The sequence below is a fragment of the Caloenas nicobarica genome, chromosome 1 (assembly GCF_036013445.1).
Source record: "Caloenas nicobarica isolate bCalNic1 chromosome 1, bCalNic1.hap1, whole genome shotgun sequence".
Classification (NCBI taxonomy): Eukaryota; Metazoa; Chordata; class Aves; order Columbiformes; family Columbidae; genus Caloenas; species Caloenas nicobarica.
The window spans coordinates 414,350-430,848 of record NC_088245.1 but is presented as its reverse complement, the minus strand read 5'-3'; the positions used below and the strand labels follow the sequence as shown (position 1 = coordinate 430,848).

Below are 16,499 nucleotides of genomic sequence, written 5' to 3'. Positions count from 1 at the left end.
CGCGTTAACAGACTGCGGCATTGCAGCCTGAGGCGTGGGCAAGCTCCTCGAACATCAAACTGCAAGACAAAATATTCTTCCATCCATCAGCCTCAGCTTAGCTACCATAAAGTCAGAGCAGCAAGGACACAGAACAATTATATTTTTACTTTACCATTCACCAAAATAAAACGCTATCCTGTACACGTGTATATTTATTTTTTCCCAGGACAAGATAGTACAAAAAAGGATCACAACTGACACGCGTCAGTTTTACTGCTCAACATACTCCCATAAAGGGCAGTATGAAAAGCTGTAGTGGAAAACAAATAATATGGGAAAGACAATTCGCTTTCTCCCTGCCCAATAAGTTCAGATAAAAATGCACTGGGCTCTTGACAACAGCAAAACAACATTGATAGGAAGCGGGGAAAGGCCTCTGGTGAAAGGAGTCAGACACTATAAAGCTGCAGCACTTGTACCCCGTGAGCTGCTGCCGGGTTTTAACAGCGAGCATCCCACCGCCGGCTCCTGGTAACCATCAGCGTTACCAAACAGGCACCCCTGACCACACCGAGACCTTCGCCGGGAGGCACAGACGCAAGTGTCCTGTATAATCCTGCTTTTCCACATGGGTTTGCACACAGAACTCTAACCTGAGGCTCCGTACATATGTGCTGCCATGGTACAGATGATCTTAAAAAAAAAAGAAAAAAAGGAAACTAAAGAAAAATAGCCCAAAGATATTTATTTTGATAAAAGAGCTATTTGTTAAGCCTATTCCAAACCAACTTTAAGATATTCATATTAAAATAACTGTCTACGGAGCTTTGAGAAGCCTTTAAAATTCATACCATAAATCAAATCAGTGCAGTTTTACATGGGAGCACTCTGAAGGCTCATTAAAATACCCCCTTCCAGCGGCAGCTGTGCTGGTTGAAGAGGTTGCCTGCCCCAGTGTCCCGCACTGTGTCACCACCCTGCACAACCCCGTGTCCCCAACCCGGCGTGCCAGCTCAGCCCTTTGCAGCAAAAACAAGGCACTTTTTTCCCCAAAACTCGGGTTAGTTGCATAACTAAGTACTTGAGATAACTCATTTATCTTCTCGCAGAGGAACAGGACAGAGCAGGTTGGAACCAGAAGCCCATGATAAACTCCTCCTCGATGGGAATCGCCGCGTGCCTTCCCTGCCTGCGCTCCCCCTCCTCAGAAAGTCACCACGACCATGTACAACGCCCCAAATTCAGTCGCTGGGCTGTGTGTCCAGAGCAGCCCTACGGGTGACGAAACAACGACCAGCGCTGGAGCCGAGCGCTCTACAGCAGGGCCCCGTGCGCTGGTGAGTCTGCCTGGAACAGCCCGTGTTCAAGGAGCCCGAGTCCCGCGCCCCATATCGGCACAGCCCCCATGCGGGCCCCCCCGAGCACTGCTGAAGGGTTTGGGCTCGATGATCTCGAGGGTTTCCTCCAACCTCAATGATTCTGTGATTCTAAGTGACAATGACAGCGGCACCCACCAAGCTGCAGAGCCGTGAGCAGACCACAGAGAACAGAGCTGCTTGATTCCACTGGCGATGGGTGACACGGGGACAGCAGAGCTGTGTCAACGCTGCACACGCAGAGCAGCCTGTGCCAGCTCCATCGGCTGCTGAGCCTGAGGCCGCACGGTCCGCGACGCTGCTCCCACCTCTGCCACACGCGGTCCCGGCCTCCGCTGCACCTTTTGCCCAGCAATTCAGGAAATCCTGGTTTGGTAAACAAGTCCATTGAAAACAGGACCTTCAAAGAGGATTTTCGTAGGAAACATGGTTTCTTCTTTTCAGGCATGGATCTATTCCAGCCACAGGACTGCCCAGCTGCACGCACTGTGCTTTCCGTTCTACAGAGGGAAAGAACCCGTCCTACATATGAGGTGCAATCTGGTGGCAAATGGACAATACGGATCCGAGGGGCACATTGCGCCACGGTGCAACATCTGGAACACTCACACTCACGGGAGGACGGACAGACAGCCGGACTGGGGAGCAGCGCTGGAGGCGGCCGAGAAGGATCTGCAGGTAGGGAATGGGGCAGATGGAGAAAGCAGGAGCTCAGAGCATCGAGACAGGCAAGAGGCCAAGCGTGCCGGCCATGACCAGCACCTGGAGGAGCCGGCAGCTGCTGCAGAAACAGCCACGGCCAAAACAAAGCAAAACGGGCCCATCAAAGAGGGATGGAGAAGAGAGTTTGAGAAGGTTTTCTTTCCTAGTCTGACTCTGTGGTCATTACTCTTATGGCCAGAAGTGAAATAGTTGAAGAAAAATAAACCAAATGTATTTTATTTTCTATGATTTCTATTTGCTTCCAGTGAATCCATCAGCTCACATTTTATACAAAGACTCATGAGAAGCCCAAGTCCTGAAAAGCATCACCAAGACGGACGGTTCGGAGACCAAACCAGCGGACCACCCTCCTGAAGCCGAACCAGGGGGTGGGTTTGGCCTGCACACACAGGTGTGGATACGTAAGGTCCCAGCACAGCTCACGGAGACGTGCTGGACAATTCGGTGGAGCACAGCGGACCCCGCAGCCGCCGCGGTGCCACCAGCGCCGGTCCCAGCCGAGCGCGGCCGCGGCGGGGTCAGCTCCCCGCCCGCCAGGCCCCGCCAGTGTCCCGCTCCAGGACACCCACCCCAGCCCCTGCGCCGGACGCTGACACGCCTCTGGGCGCCCTTCGCCGCAGCCTGGACGCCTGTCCGAGGGAACGGGGACCACGCGCAGCACGTGCACCCACACGTCTGGTCCCAGCGCCAGCAGAGCCCACGCTGTGCCCCCAGCGCCGGGCGAGCCCTGGAGTTAGAGCGCAGAAATCCACCGGTACCGGGGCACGAGGACTTGGGAGGAAAGCTGAAGGCCAGAAAAGCCCACGTCCTCATCTCAGACACCCCCTCAGCGCCATGAGCAGGAGAAGGCAAAAACCACTGGAAGTGACTCACCAGCCACGCAAGAACGTCGGGTTTGGGGACACCAGCCTGTTCTGGAGGGTTCTCAGGGAACGACCTGCGCTTCACCAAGAGGCGAGAGAAGGATCGTGGCTGAGAAACAGGCAGGGCAATTAGGAAGACATTAAATGAAGAACACAAGCAAAATTATTCCAAAGAGGGAAACAGCACAAACACACCACGGCAGAAGTCATTAAACCCATTGCACAAAGACTGTGAGGAAGACTTTTGTTTTTTCCTCTTTGCTCATTGCAAAATGCCAGAAGGCTGGATAACAAGAGAAAGGATGTGACTGCTTTTACTGGCAATAAGAGTTGTGATATAATTGTCAGTACTGAAATCTACAGGCAATTACACCATTTTAGAATATAAGGATGCCCGATTGTTATGAGAACGAGAAAGTACTGAGTGGGCAAGGAGGACCAGAGAAAGAGTTTATGTTAAAATCCCATCATCTGTTGTATGGCCACTGATTATTCAGAACAGGACTTTGAATGTATGTGGACGAGCATCTGAAGTAATAGGTTTAAAGGTCCTCCATAAGATTTTGTTGCAGATCACTAAAAAAAAAATTTTTAAAAAGCTTAAACTTCTGTTTATCTCCAAGTTGTATAAATGAACATTTTCACTATCAGGGTAACTTCAACTTGAAGGGAAATGCTTCTAAAAAGGAGAAAACTGATCACTTTTCTATAGATACTGCTTCACTCCAACATAAGGGAGTGCTACTTTAGATCTCAATGTAACAAATAAAAATCTGCTATTAATAAATACTTGACTGCTGTCTAGTCAACTAGGGATGATGAGGAAAGAAGAAAGTCCCAACTAGCCAAGGGAATCAACAAAGGAAAATTACATTGGGTAATCTAATCTAGGAATTGTGGGACGTTTAAAATCAGAAAGTAAAAGGTGACTGAGGAGTCTTGAAGAACAATTTCTGTGTGACCCAGAACCACAACTCCGCATGCCCAAGCGCGGAACCACCGCGTGTCCCCTCCCGGGGCAGCAGCAAAGCCACAGCGGCAGCTACAGAGACACCCGCGCACCAAGAAACAGTGGTCAATATGAACTGAAAGTTAGAAAAGCAAGAATAATAACAAGAACAAATGACATAGGAGTAAAGAAATCCACATTTGGCCTGGCAAGGGACTATCAGAGAGGGGTTTCGCTGCTGTGGTTTAAATTTTATAACATCCAAATGACTTCCCAGCCCCTGTGCAAGCCAGTCAGTCACTAGGCAGATCGTGTACAATTGCTAATTAATGCAGATAGCAAAATGATGGATCATTTATTTTTTATTTTGCTGCTGTGGAAATACATTCCTTTCCTTTCCGTTACCAAACGGATTTTTGGCATGAGCTACCTGATATTGAATAAATTGTTTACATCTAGTGGATGTTGTATATCATCCTCCTTATTTTCTCCCTGAAGATCTTCCTGGTCCAAAAAAAGTTAAATTTTAATACATTTTGAAACATTGGGACATTCAGGAAGACCAGAAGAAAAGCAGTGTCAGACCAATTTTCAAAAAGGGGCAAGTAAAACCCCCTGTGAAACTACAAGTCAGAGAAATAACACTGATCCTGGGAAAATGCTGGGAAAATTGGTTTGGAATTTAATCGACACGGCATTAAAGAATACCTGTATTATTAACATCGCCCAAGCCAGCTTTACAGAAAACAGGTCTTCCCACTCAAATGTAATTCCTTTCCTTGGTAAATTACAAGTCTGATGGATGCAGATAACTGTGGATGTAAGATGCACGCTTGGCTGAGTCCTACATGACATTAAAAAAGAGTGGGACAAAATGCCAGCCAGGCGTGTTCCAAGCGAACAAACCCGCCTGAAGAGCAGCGGCAGAGCCACCCCGGGGCCCGCGGCACCACGCGGGCGCCGACGGGACTGCGGGTGTTGGACTTGACTCTGTTCTCGATCCTCATCGGTTATCCTGAAGTGAACGCAAATCTCCGCTCAGATTCGTAGATGCCACAAGGCTTGGAAGAGCACAAGGAGCAACCGAGGCTGCGCAGTCCCAGAACAACAGCCATGGAAACATGGCAGGACCATGCATCTGAGGTTCAGATTGGATATTAGGAACAATTTCAGAATTTCAGAAAGGGCTGTGGGGCATTGGAACGGGCTGCCCAGGGCAGTGCTGGAGTCACCATCCCTGGAGGGGCTGGACAGACGGAGATGAGGTTCTCAGGACATGGGGCAGTGCCAGGGCTGGGGAACGGGTGGACTCCATGAGGATCTCTTCCAACCGGAATGATTCTGTGATTCTATGAGGCGCTGCACATCGCGAGGAGACGCTGCCCATCAGGAGGAGATGGAGACGCCGCACGTGGGGAGGAGACAGAGACGCCGCACGTGGGGAGGAGATGGAGACGCCGCACGTGGGGAGGAGACGGAGACGCCGCACGTGGGGAGGAGACGGAGATGCCACACGTGGGGAGGAGATGGAGACGCCGCACGTGGGGAGGAGATGGAGACGCCGCACATGGGGAGGAGATGGAGACGCCGCACGTGGGGAGGAGATGGAGACGCCGCACGTGGGGAGGAGACGGAGACGGAGATGCCACACGTGGGGAGGAGACGGAGACGCCGCACGTGGGGAGGAGATGGAGACGGAGATGCCACACGTGGGGAGGAGACGGAGACGCTGCACATGGGGAGGAGATGGAGACGCCGCACGTGGGGAGGAGATGGAGACGCCGCACGTGGGGAGGAGAGGAGATGGAGACACCGCACGTGGGGAGGAGACGGAGATGCCGCACGTGGGGAGGAGATGGAGACACCGCACGTGGAGAGGAGATGGAGACACCGCATGTGGGGAGGAGACGGAGATGCCGCACGTGGGGAGGAGATGGAGACGCCGCACATGGGGAGGAGATGGAGATGCCGCACGTGGGGAGGAGACGGAGACGCCGCACGTGGGGAGGAGACAGAGACACCGCACGTGGGGAGGAGAGGAGATGGAGACACCGCATGTGGGGAGGAGACGGAGATGCCGCACGTGGGGAGGAGATGGAGACACCGCACGTGGGGAGGAGATGGAGACGCTGCACGTGGGGAGGAGATGGAGACGCCGCACGTAGGGAGGAGATGGAGACGCCGCACGTGGGGAGGAGATGGAGACGCCGCACGTGGGAGCAGTCGCGCTGCCCCGGGCGCTGCAGCTGTGGCCTCGGCTCTGCCAAAGGCTCCTGCCCCAGGCCCGGCCGGACCCCAAACCGTGCGGGGAGCAGCTCGGCACCGCCATGTCCTCCATCGCCTGCCCGGGCCGCCTGGGGAGTCACAGGAGGACAAACAACCTCCCAAAACAAAGCAAGCTCCCAAGCAGGGAATTTCTTCACGGTTCCACTTGTTCAGCCAACGGGGGCCAAGTGACCCCAGGCCGAGGCGTGGGCAGGACACGAGGCAGGAGGAGGAGCAGGACGGGAGCCCCCCGGCCGCTCCACCAGCAGGACGCACCGTGGGGTCCCATCCCCGAGACACAGGGTCACCCTCAGCCTCCCGAACGCAGCCCCGGGGGCCAGAGGGCAGGAGCGGCCCGAGCTGTGCTGGCCGTGATGAGCGGCACCTCTTACAAACAGAGTCGTGACATACGAGCCATGAAAATGACAGGAAAACTGGAGAAAATTCCTTCAAACGAGAGACTGGAGGAGTTCGGCCTCTCTTTAATTAAGGAAAGGAAGATTGAATGTTGACTTGATTACCATGTATAAATACCTTCATGTGCAGACATACCAGGTACTAAAGCGCTCTTTAATCTAGAAGATAAAGTATAACGACAGCTGGAAGCTGAAGCATACAAATTTAAATGAGAGACGAATTTTAAACAGTGAGGGTGATTAACCAAATAATGAAGGAAAGGCACAGATCTTCTGTTCCCTGAATCCAGACTGATGACTTTCTGGCAAACGTGTTTAAGCTTTGCTTAGTGAACACACACGCACACACAAAGAGCATCCTGTGAGACACAGGAGGTCAGGTCGGATGGTACCACAGCTCCATCTGGTCTTAAATTCCAGGAACCCATGAATACTGAACAGCAGTTTTATGGCATTCTTTCATTTTCACAAAAGAGTAACGAAGCACTTTTGCACAAGAATTAGCACTCCAGAGTGAGGTGTCCAGGACTCCCTCTGCTCTAACAGTCTATTTTTACATCTCATAGCATCAACTCCGGTTTTGCCCTCGGTTCTGAACCGGATCCAAATGACAATTTGAGTCTGGTCCTTTTCCTTCTTCCCCCTCTATTTTTAATAGTCTTGTCAGTACTCAAGAGCCTGCTCCTATAAGCCTTTACCCTTCTGTGAAATAACATCTGGGTTCAAACCGCATCAGATCCAAGACTCTCACAGCACCCTTCCAAGCAGCACGCTGCCCTCCGTGATATGATATAATACAACCTGGAAAGCTGAATCAGCTGTAGAAGAGCGGAGGACTTTCTTTGTAAGCAAAGATCCCCCAAAACGCTTGTAAGGTCTTGGGTAAAAACGACACCACATGGAGCTGAGCTGTTTGGCCAGGCCCTGGAGCAGACAGCGATCGTCCCCGTGTGCTGTCGGCTGTTTGTCACACGAGCATCGTTCACCAGCACACTCAGCAGGTCCAGCCAGGGTGGCTACACCAGCAAATTAAACAGGGTGAACAACCCCGGGCGCCGTTCGAACGGCTCTTCCCAGAGTGCAGCTGCACCAGCTTCCACGTCCCAGCTCCGCAGCCGCCGATCCCAAAGGGATTCAGCTCGGATGCAGCCGAATTATCCCAGAGGGGAAGGGAGGTGAGTGGTGTGAACGACACCACAGTGCGCCTCCTGACCTCGGTGATGAAAAATAGTCTGGACACACCAAACTTCCGAGTACGGAGGTAGCCAGTGTTTCAGAAACAACCCGAAAAACCATCCCACTGAACTAGAAACACAGAAAATTAATCATCAGATTGGAATCTGCCCATGGGTTGGAAATGTGCCCATGATTCACACACAAAGTCCAACTCTATAATAAATACTAATAAGCTGCATTACTTTAAAACAAGAACAACAAAAGCAGAACGTCCTCTCTCAGAACAAGACCATGAGACTTCTCAGCAGGGAAACGGGGAGAATCCTCCCTCCCCACCCGCCAGCAAAGAAAACCTGCTGCAGTCCGGCCCTCGGCCCCCACAGCCCGAGCCTGCAGACGCCCCCGCGCCAGGCCCGCGCTGAGCTGCGCTCACACGGAGGGCAGGGAAACGCAAAAACATAAAGGAAACCAGAGGCCAAGATTTTATTTTCCTGACCCCCAAAATACTTCTTAAACCTTGTGACCGCTTTGTGACAAGATCCTGAGGCTACAGTTTGCATTTACCCAACTTGCTGGTCTGAGAGAGAGCCTCATCCTGCGCAGAGCCCCCACGGGAAGGTGCCCGGCCCCACAGCTCTTTATTTTGTGCTGTATTCCCAGACCTGCGTCTCTGCCCCACGGGAAGGTGCCCGGCCCCACAGCTCTTTATTTTGTGCTGTATTCCCAGACCTGCGTCTTTGCCCCCCACACCATCCTCTCCCCAGAGCCTTCTGTAACCTCATGCTCCCAAGACCCACACGTCATCAGAAGACATGCTGCTGAGAAATTTGACTTACCTCCCTCTGCTCCAAACCTCACGTCTCAGACAATACACTGTTTGCTACACCCTCTCAAAAAGAACCACTCCCCAGATTCCCACTGTGTCCCCTGACACTTCCCCCCCAGCCCCGCACCGTCCCCCTCCCCTCTCCAGAGAAGCCAGTCTCACCTCCAGTATCCGGATCATGAAAGTTGGGGTCCAGTCCCTTCTCCAGCAGCCTGCAGACCTTCTCCGCATTGAGCATCTGCACGTACTCCATAAACTTCTTCAGATTTGCCTGCAGCCATGACACCCCAGGAAAACACAAAACACGCAGTGTTAACACGCCAGCGTGAAGAAAAGCCAGCAGAGGAACATCCCCATCCCGGAGACCCCGGCCAACCACCAAGAGGAACATCCCCATCCCGGAGACGCCAGGCAACCACCAAGAGGAACATCCCCATCCCGGAGACCCCGGCCAACCACCAAGAGGAACATCCCCATCCAGGAGACGCCAGGCAACCACCAAGAGGAACATCCCCATCCAGGACACCCCCGGCAACCACCAAGAGGAACATCCCCATCCAGGACACCCCCGGCAACCACCAAGAGGAACATCCCCATCCAGGAGACCCCAGCCAACCACCAAGAGGAACATCCCCATCCAGGAGACCCCAGCCAACCACCAAGAGGAACATCCCCATCCAGTACACCCCCGGCAACCATCAAGAACAATGGGGCAGTGCCCAGCCGAAACCACAAATCTACAGGGAACGTGGTCCTTCTGTCCCTCTGCTCTTGCGATTGCTGGGTGAGCCCATGGACACCGCCAGGAGCTGCAGCCACCACCCCCAGGCCCAGCACAGGTCCCTTTCTGTGTGTGCACCGTGAGGGCGGCACGCGCGGCACACACGCTTGTGACACCGACACATCACAGACACGTCACTTCAGGTGTTTGCCGACACCACGGCATGGCACCAGCTGTGGAAGGTGCCACGGAAGATGTCGTGGACGAAGGGGCTGTGCCAGCCCCGTCCCAGCGATGGTGACCTGCTCAGGGCTCTGCATCCCACAGCAACGTCGTGTGCTTTGTGTTGTGTTGCAAACTCATTTTAAGGGCACATCACTACCTGCCTGCTGAACTTAAACCACTTCTGAGGAAAGATGGAGCCACCCCAACCCCGATGGCGATTGTGCGGCACCGTGGGCACGGCTGCTGGGCTGCCGGCTCTGAAACTGGGCTTTGCTCTTGGGGTGATTTTGTGTCTTTGGCCAAAGACCAAATCTTATTCTCCTGAGAGGACTGAGCGCTCAAAAGACTCTCCTTTAAGTCTACCTGGTTTTTTGTGGGTTGTTGGGGTTTTTTCCCTTTTTTTGGATAGCTATACTTGATAAACACATTATTTTATTAAATTTCTAGACTCCAGAAACTGCAACTCTACCAGGCAGGCAACACTTGGACAGACAGCAGTTTGAAAACACCCACCTCACACACACTTCCAGTGCAGATTTTCAGATCTTTGATCGCAGGGTGGCTGGAGTTTTCTGAGCTCATTTCAATCAAACCTTACAGTGGCAGCTTTAGGAAAGGCACCCAAGAAAGTGTCTGACTCAGCAGAAATACCGCGCAATTCGCTGGGGAATTCTTTGGGAAAAGCTCGAACCAGGGGGTGAAGCTGCAGCCAGCGGTCAGGGAGCTGCTGCCGCTCCCGCGAACTGCCGAACGCGTCCGAGCAACACGGGCCGTCCGCCCAGCAAAAACACAACTTGCAACGTTTTCCCCTAATTTCATATAGAAAAAATTTATCTTTCATGAAGCAAAATGAATTCCAAAGTGCTTCACTTCAATTTCATTTTGAAAATTTCCAGCTGGAAAATAGAAAAAAAAAATTCTGAAAATATCAAACAGGATGTGGAAGCATGTCCAGTTCTTTTCAAATGCTTCCTAAACAAAATTTGATAGCATATTATTTTACATAGTATTACGACTGTCAAAATTTCATTTTCTACAGGGAAAACAATACTTTTTGAACTGACTCTACAGAGGAACCTGCAAATCCCAAAACTTGGGACCCACAAAGTCCATCTGTGCTATTGCTCTCACATGCTGAGGAGACTGTGGTGAGAAGTCAGGCAGAAAATACCACCAAGATGACACTTCCAAAGATGAGAGAAATCAATGCTGGGTTGTAAATCCGATCGAAAGTAAATTCAGTCCCTGGCTGGTTAGTCTGCAGAACCAAGCCTAAAACATACAGCACGTTTTTCCTACAATCAGCAGAGAAGCCAACGCTGCAGAACGCACAGGATAAAGCACAAAGCCACAAACGTGCAATTTGGTGACAAGGCTCATTCCCCTTAGTGCCCCAGGGACAAGAGTGTGGGGAGGCAAGAGCCAAGAGTGGGGATTCACCAGGGATTCACCAGGAATTCACTGGGGATTCACCAGGGATTCACTGGGAATTCGCTGGGGATTGAGCAGGGATTCACCGGGATTCACCGGGGACAGCAGATGCCACGGCTGACCCCTGGTTGCAGAGCACACCCCCTCTCCCGGCCCCACCACCCTCCCATCCCCGGGTGCTCCCCACGTCCCTCCGACCACGCCAGCCCGGCAGGGCTGCCAGGACAGACCCAACACAACCGCAGGACGAGGCGCAGGAGCGAGGAGGAACCACGCGGAGGGCAGACCAGGGCTGGGTGACCCACAGGTGGCAGACCAGGGCTGGGTGATGCACAGGTGACAGACCAGGGCTGGGTGACCCGTGGGAGGACAGACCAGGGCTGGGTGATGCACAGGTGGCAGACCAGGGCTGGGTGACCCGTGGGAGGACAGACCAGGGCTGGGTGACCCACAGGTGACAGACCAGGGCTGGGTGACCCGCGGGAGGACAGACCAGGGCTGGGTGACCCACGGGAGGACAGACCAGGGCTGGGTGACCCACGGGAGGGCAGACCAGGGCTGGGTGACCCGCGGGAGGACAGACCAGGGCTGGGTGACCCGCGGGAGGACAGACCAGGGCAGGGTGACCCACGGGAGGACAGACCAGGGCTGGGTGACCCACGGGAGGACAGACCAGGGCTGGGTGACCCACGGGAGGACAGACCAGGGCAGGGTGACCTGCGGGAGGTGCTGAGATGCCCACAGGCAGCACAGGCAGTTCCACAGCACCAGTGCCCGTGGCCAGGGCAGCCAGAGCGCAGCGGCAGCCGCTGCAGCAGCACCGCCCGCTCGGCGGGGAGACGTGCCCCCAGCACTCGCCGCTCGGTGCTACTTCTCCCCAAAAACTGAAAGCAAATCCACCTCCTGCTCAGCATCCCTTCAGCTACTGCAGAAGCACAGAAGCGCTGAGGGAAATCGCAGCTGCCTGCCAGCAATAGCACAGACAGGACTTGACAACTCCAGCAACCGCCTCCAGGATGCCATCCCAAAATGCCTCTTCCCAACCACCCCCCGACTGCGCAGAGTTGACCCTGCGCCTTCCACTCCCGCTGCCCACAGGCCTCGCCTCCTGCAGCAGCCGTTCGGCAGACAGCACTGAACTCACCCAACGGGTGATGCCCCACGTGTGGCCCCACTAACCCCCTGGCCAGGAAAGGCACCGCTGGTCCCACCGAGAGCCACACCAGCGGTGACGGGACATGGGGACAGCCGAGCCGAGAAAGGGACCCCCACCCCACGGCCATCCAGGGCCCCAGCAGCTTCCCTGGGCTCTCCAGGACAGAGGCACCTCTGCGCGCCCCTGCGAACACGGCACCTCTGCGTGTGCCACGGCAGCTCACGCAGGTTCACCGGACACGGCCCAGGCACCAGCCTCAAGTTCTGCTCCCGAGGTTCTCCAGCGACTCCCATTGCCAACCCCAGAAACGCACCCACCCAGGCCAGCCGTGCCCACCAGCAGGGGGCTTGGTTATATTTCCACTATTCTAGGTGCTCAGGAATTTAAAACGTTTTTTGACAGAAGGGAATTGATGCACTCTGTCAACTTTAAATGGTACTCTTGTCAACTTTAAATGGTACTCTGTATGTTCAGAAAGAAAACTCAAGAGCAAGTGCATGAGCAAAAGGAGGATGTGGAGGGAGCTGCCCTCGATTCTGGGATCTGCATTCTCCCGCCGCGGGTGCTCGTTCATCATCACGGTCCTGTGCACCACACAGGCTTTAATGGGTCTGCGCATGGAATTTCCCTTTGGGCAAAATCAATTACTACCCTGCCTTTCCAGATCGAGAACAAAGAAGGTTCATCTATCCAAGGCCTGAGACCAAATCCACAGCAAGGCTTCAAAAATAATTTATAAAGTCCAGAGACACAACCAGTTAATTTTTACAGAGAAGAATGTTCTCCTTCCAGCAGTTTGCAGCAGCCTGTCTGCCCTGCGCCACTCTCCAGATGCGCACCTTGGTGCCCACGTTAAGAGCTGCTGCAATTCACAAACTTAACACTACAGACAGGGTCGGACACCGGCATAGCGACTCCTGAGCCTCCCCGGCCCAGTTCTCCTCCTCCAGGTTTGGTCCTAGGCCTCAGAGAGCAAAGAAAATGCCTAAGAAGATCGAGAAACAGATAATGAAAAAGGCCATTTACCAGAGGCGTAATGTTACGGCGTTACAAGAATTCCATGCCCAGGATTTAGGTGACAGCCTTGCTGCACTTCCAAAGAAACCTGAAACAAGGAAAGAGACCAAAAAAGGGGAAAAATAAAAGATTGCAACCTAGCTGGTGTCTCTGACCAGGCTCACAGCCCGGCCTTACCAAGAGCTATGTTTGTGCCGCAGAGGCGGTGAGCTGTGCAGGAGACACGGCCGCGCAGCCACGAGCGGGGTCACCGAACGCGTTTCACTGCCAAAAGACGGCGGGTTTGGAACGACGTGTTGGGGTGACACGGCATCACCGAACGCGTTTCACTGCCAAAAGACGGCGGGTTTGCAACCACGTGTTGGGGTGACACGGCATCACCGAACGCGTTTCACTGCCAAAAGACGGCGGGTTTGGAACCACGTGTTGGGGTGACACGGCATCACCGAACGCGTTTCACTGCCAAAAGACAGCGGGTTTGGAACCACGTGTTGGGGTGACACGGCATCACCGAACACGTTTCACTGCCAAAAGACGGCGGGTTTGGAACCACGTGTTGGGGTAACGCGGCAGCAGCCGGAGGGGCCGGCTGGGCTGGGGGAGCAGCAGCGTGTGAGCGGAACGGCCCAACACTTCCATTATCGGTTTCAGTTTCTTATTCTTTACCAAGAAGGAGGTATATAATTAGCTCAATTAAGCTGTTTTCCAGAACAAAGTTAGGGAAAAATGCATTGTTTCATTCAAGTTCACTGTTTCTATGACCACAGAGACTGCTGTTTCCACACACAAATTCTGGGGAGGCAGTCTGCTGCTTCCCAGACAGCTCAAGGGCACCACATCAACAGCCAGATTTGGGAAATACCAGAAACTGGTAAAAGAACAGGAAATTGCTATTTGAGACATCCTGGTCCCTACAGTCCTGAAACCATCACATCAAGATCCAGGGACGCTGTTCCCCGGAGGCCTCTGGCACATCTTGCCTTTGCAGCCCAGTAACGGGAGACCCGGGCCAGCCCAAGCTCCCGCACCTCCTGCGCGTCCCTCAGGGTCCCTGCGGACACGGTGGCAGGTCTGCGGTGGAGCGCCTGCCAACAGTCCCCTCGACAGCCCACGACACGTGTCCGCAGCCCACGGGCCGCATTCCGGCTGTTCGGTCACAGCTGCCCGCTCCCGGCAAGGCGCTGCAGCCAGGCCTGAGGAGCCAGCGCTCGGACCCGCACCAAAGCATCGCGCAGGTCCGACCAAAGAGCTGAACCAGAACCAGAGCAGCCACAGCCGCGCTGCCGTCCCCCCGTGGCACGGCCGTACCCGCCAGCCCGGCAGAGGGGACTCGGGGGTCCCCGGGAGCTGCTCCTCACCGGCGCGGCCGTGGCGGCAGCACCAGCACACACAGCAGTGCCACCACCAGCTCCATCTGGCTCCAATGCTGTCACTCACGTGAGGTTTCGGTGACACTGAAGATATCTCCCATCTTAGAGACGCAGCTGTTTAACCTGAGTTTGCAGCACGAGGGCTGTGGCGGACATCTGTATTTACAATAGAAATGCGTTGGTTAAATGGCCCTTCTGCCAATAGTCATGAATTCAAGTGCGCTTCCTCCGAATCGTTCCGAATCAGAAGCAAAACACACTTTCAGCTTTTGAAATCAACTCAAACACTACAAACGTGTCACAGCCGTGTCCCTTGCTGGGAACATTATACCCGCTTTTCACAATGAAGCAAACATGGGCATTTCCGTTCCTCCACGTCGTTTTTTTCAGCTTCTGCTCCACAGAAAAGCTTTCCTATCTGATTGTTTTCCATTTCAGTTTAGCAAGAAACACAGAGTATTTTCCTTATTATTTGGACTGATTCACTCAAAGCTGAAAGGAGATTTGAGAACTGAGAAAGTAAGGAAGCCTGTTTTCCTCCCCCAATCTATGAATAAAACCCTGGTGGGAAAGGAATGAGATCTCATTATTCTAAGAACCTGAGGGATTTGGGGGCAGGTTTTCAAATGTATTAAGGTGACTAGACATGAAGAGAGAGAGCAAATGTCAGACTCCCACTGGAACCCAGGGGAGCTGAGCAGATGCCCAAACCACTAAGGCAATTTTCAAATCTCACTAGATACTTAATTTCCTGGCACTTAAATACCTTCGAGAATTTGTGATGAGAACCACTCATACAAACCAAATCTTTGTTTAAAAGATCAGTCAGCTTTAAATACAAAAGATATGTACTGATAAATTTACTTTTCGTCTTCTGTGTCCAGGACATTCAAGCAACATTTATTTAAGTGGTAAAGACACAATTTAAAATGTTCTTTTACTCTAATTTTAATTGAATTCCAGCTTTTATCCAAATGCAGTTCGATACAAATCAAAAGAATAAAAAAATAATCAGAAGCCAGTAAAGGCATCGCATCACATTTCCTATATGCAAAAATTAAAACCTAAATGCGTTTATATAAAGCTATCTGACTGCCTAAACAAACACTCGTAATGGATCTTCCTGTGAGCAAAAGCACCGTGGCTAGTGTGAAGGTTACGGTGATGTGCAAATCGATATGTTTGAACGGCTCTGCCAACCCAAGCGAAGCAAGCGTTCTCTGGGAGGAAAAACCCCAAGATCCAACAAAAACTCATGTAAACGAAAGCCAAGTGCAGAGTAAGACTCCCCGTTGCTTTTTTAAGGAGCGTTTCAAGTCTCTCATTTCGCCGGCACCTGTCCAGAAGCAGCAGGGGCTGCAGGAGCCGCCGGCCCCGCACCGGGACCACGGGGACGCTGCTGCGCTCAGCCCTCCCGCATCTCCCGCTGCCGCCGGTTCACGCATCGCCACCCAAAACCCTCGCCTGAGGAGACGGCTCCGGAGCAAGCTTGAGGCGCTTCTGTTTGCTCACGAGAGGGAGCAGCGCCTGGGGCCGCGGCCCAGCTCCAGCCGCCCAGCTGGCGCCGCCGCGCCACAGCCCATTATCCTCCGCTAGCACCAAACCGCGAGGAAAATCAACGCCCTCCAAAAAGAAAAGCTCATTGAGAGGAAACTGGTGCGAAGGAACAAGCTTCTCTCTCTTGAATTGAAATGAAAGAAAATAAATGAGATATTCTTCTTGCGGATAAATTATTCTGTCCCTCGCTACTCGGTGCGGGCTGGGTGCTGGGGAAGCCAGCCGCCGGCACCCGGCTCTGCAACAGCAGCAAGACAACTCTTCCCCTCGTGCCACGTGCAGGCTGATGTTTCCAGCAAGTTCAGTATCAAGCAAAGGCTCATCTTTTCTTGGGGTCCGGTTTGCTCCAAACAGCAGCTGGAATTGAGCCAAACCATCCGTTTTGCAGAGCACGGCGGCTGCCGCGGTCAGGCCCCGGCAGAGGCAGGAGACCGGCCTCGTCCCCA

The 16,499-nt window shown here is 53.3% G+C and overlaps 1 protein-coding gene across 11 annotated transcripts in view; it reads right to left on the bottom strand.

Annotated features, from left to right (window-relative positions):
* SHANK3 (SH3 and multiple ankyrin repeat domains 3) overlaps positions 1 to 16,499 on the bottom strand; it is a 364,754-nt gene that overhangs the window by 298,913 nt on the left and 49,342 nt on the right. For all 11 annotated transcript variants that reach the window (XR_010607209.1, XM_065647548.1, XM_065647499.1 and 8 more), the window contains exon 4: positions 8,739 to 8,847. Coding sequence is in view for 10 of the 11 variants with exons in the window: in XM_065647548.1 (XP_065503620.1) it covers positions 8,739 to 8,847 (109 nt within the window). In the remaining variant the exon portion in view is untranslated. The remainder of the gene's footprint in view (positions 1 to 8,738; positions 8,848 to 16,499) is intronic.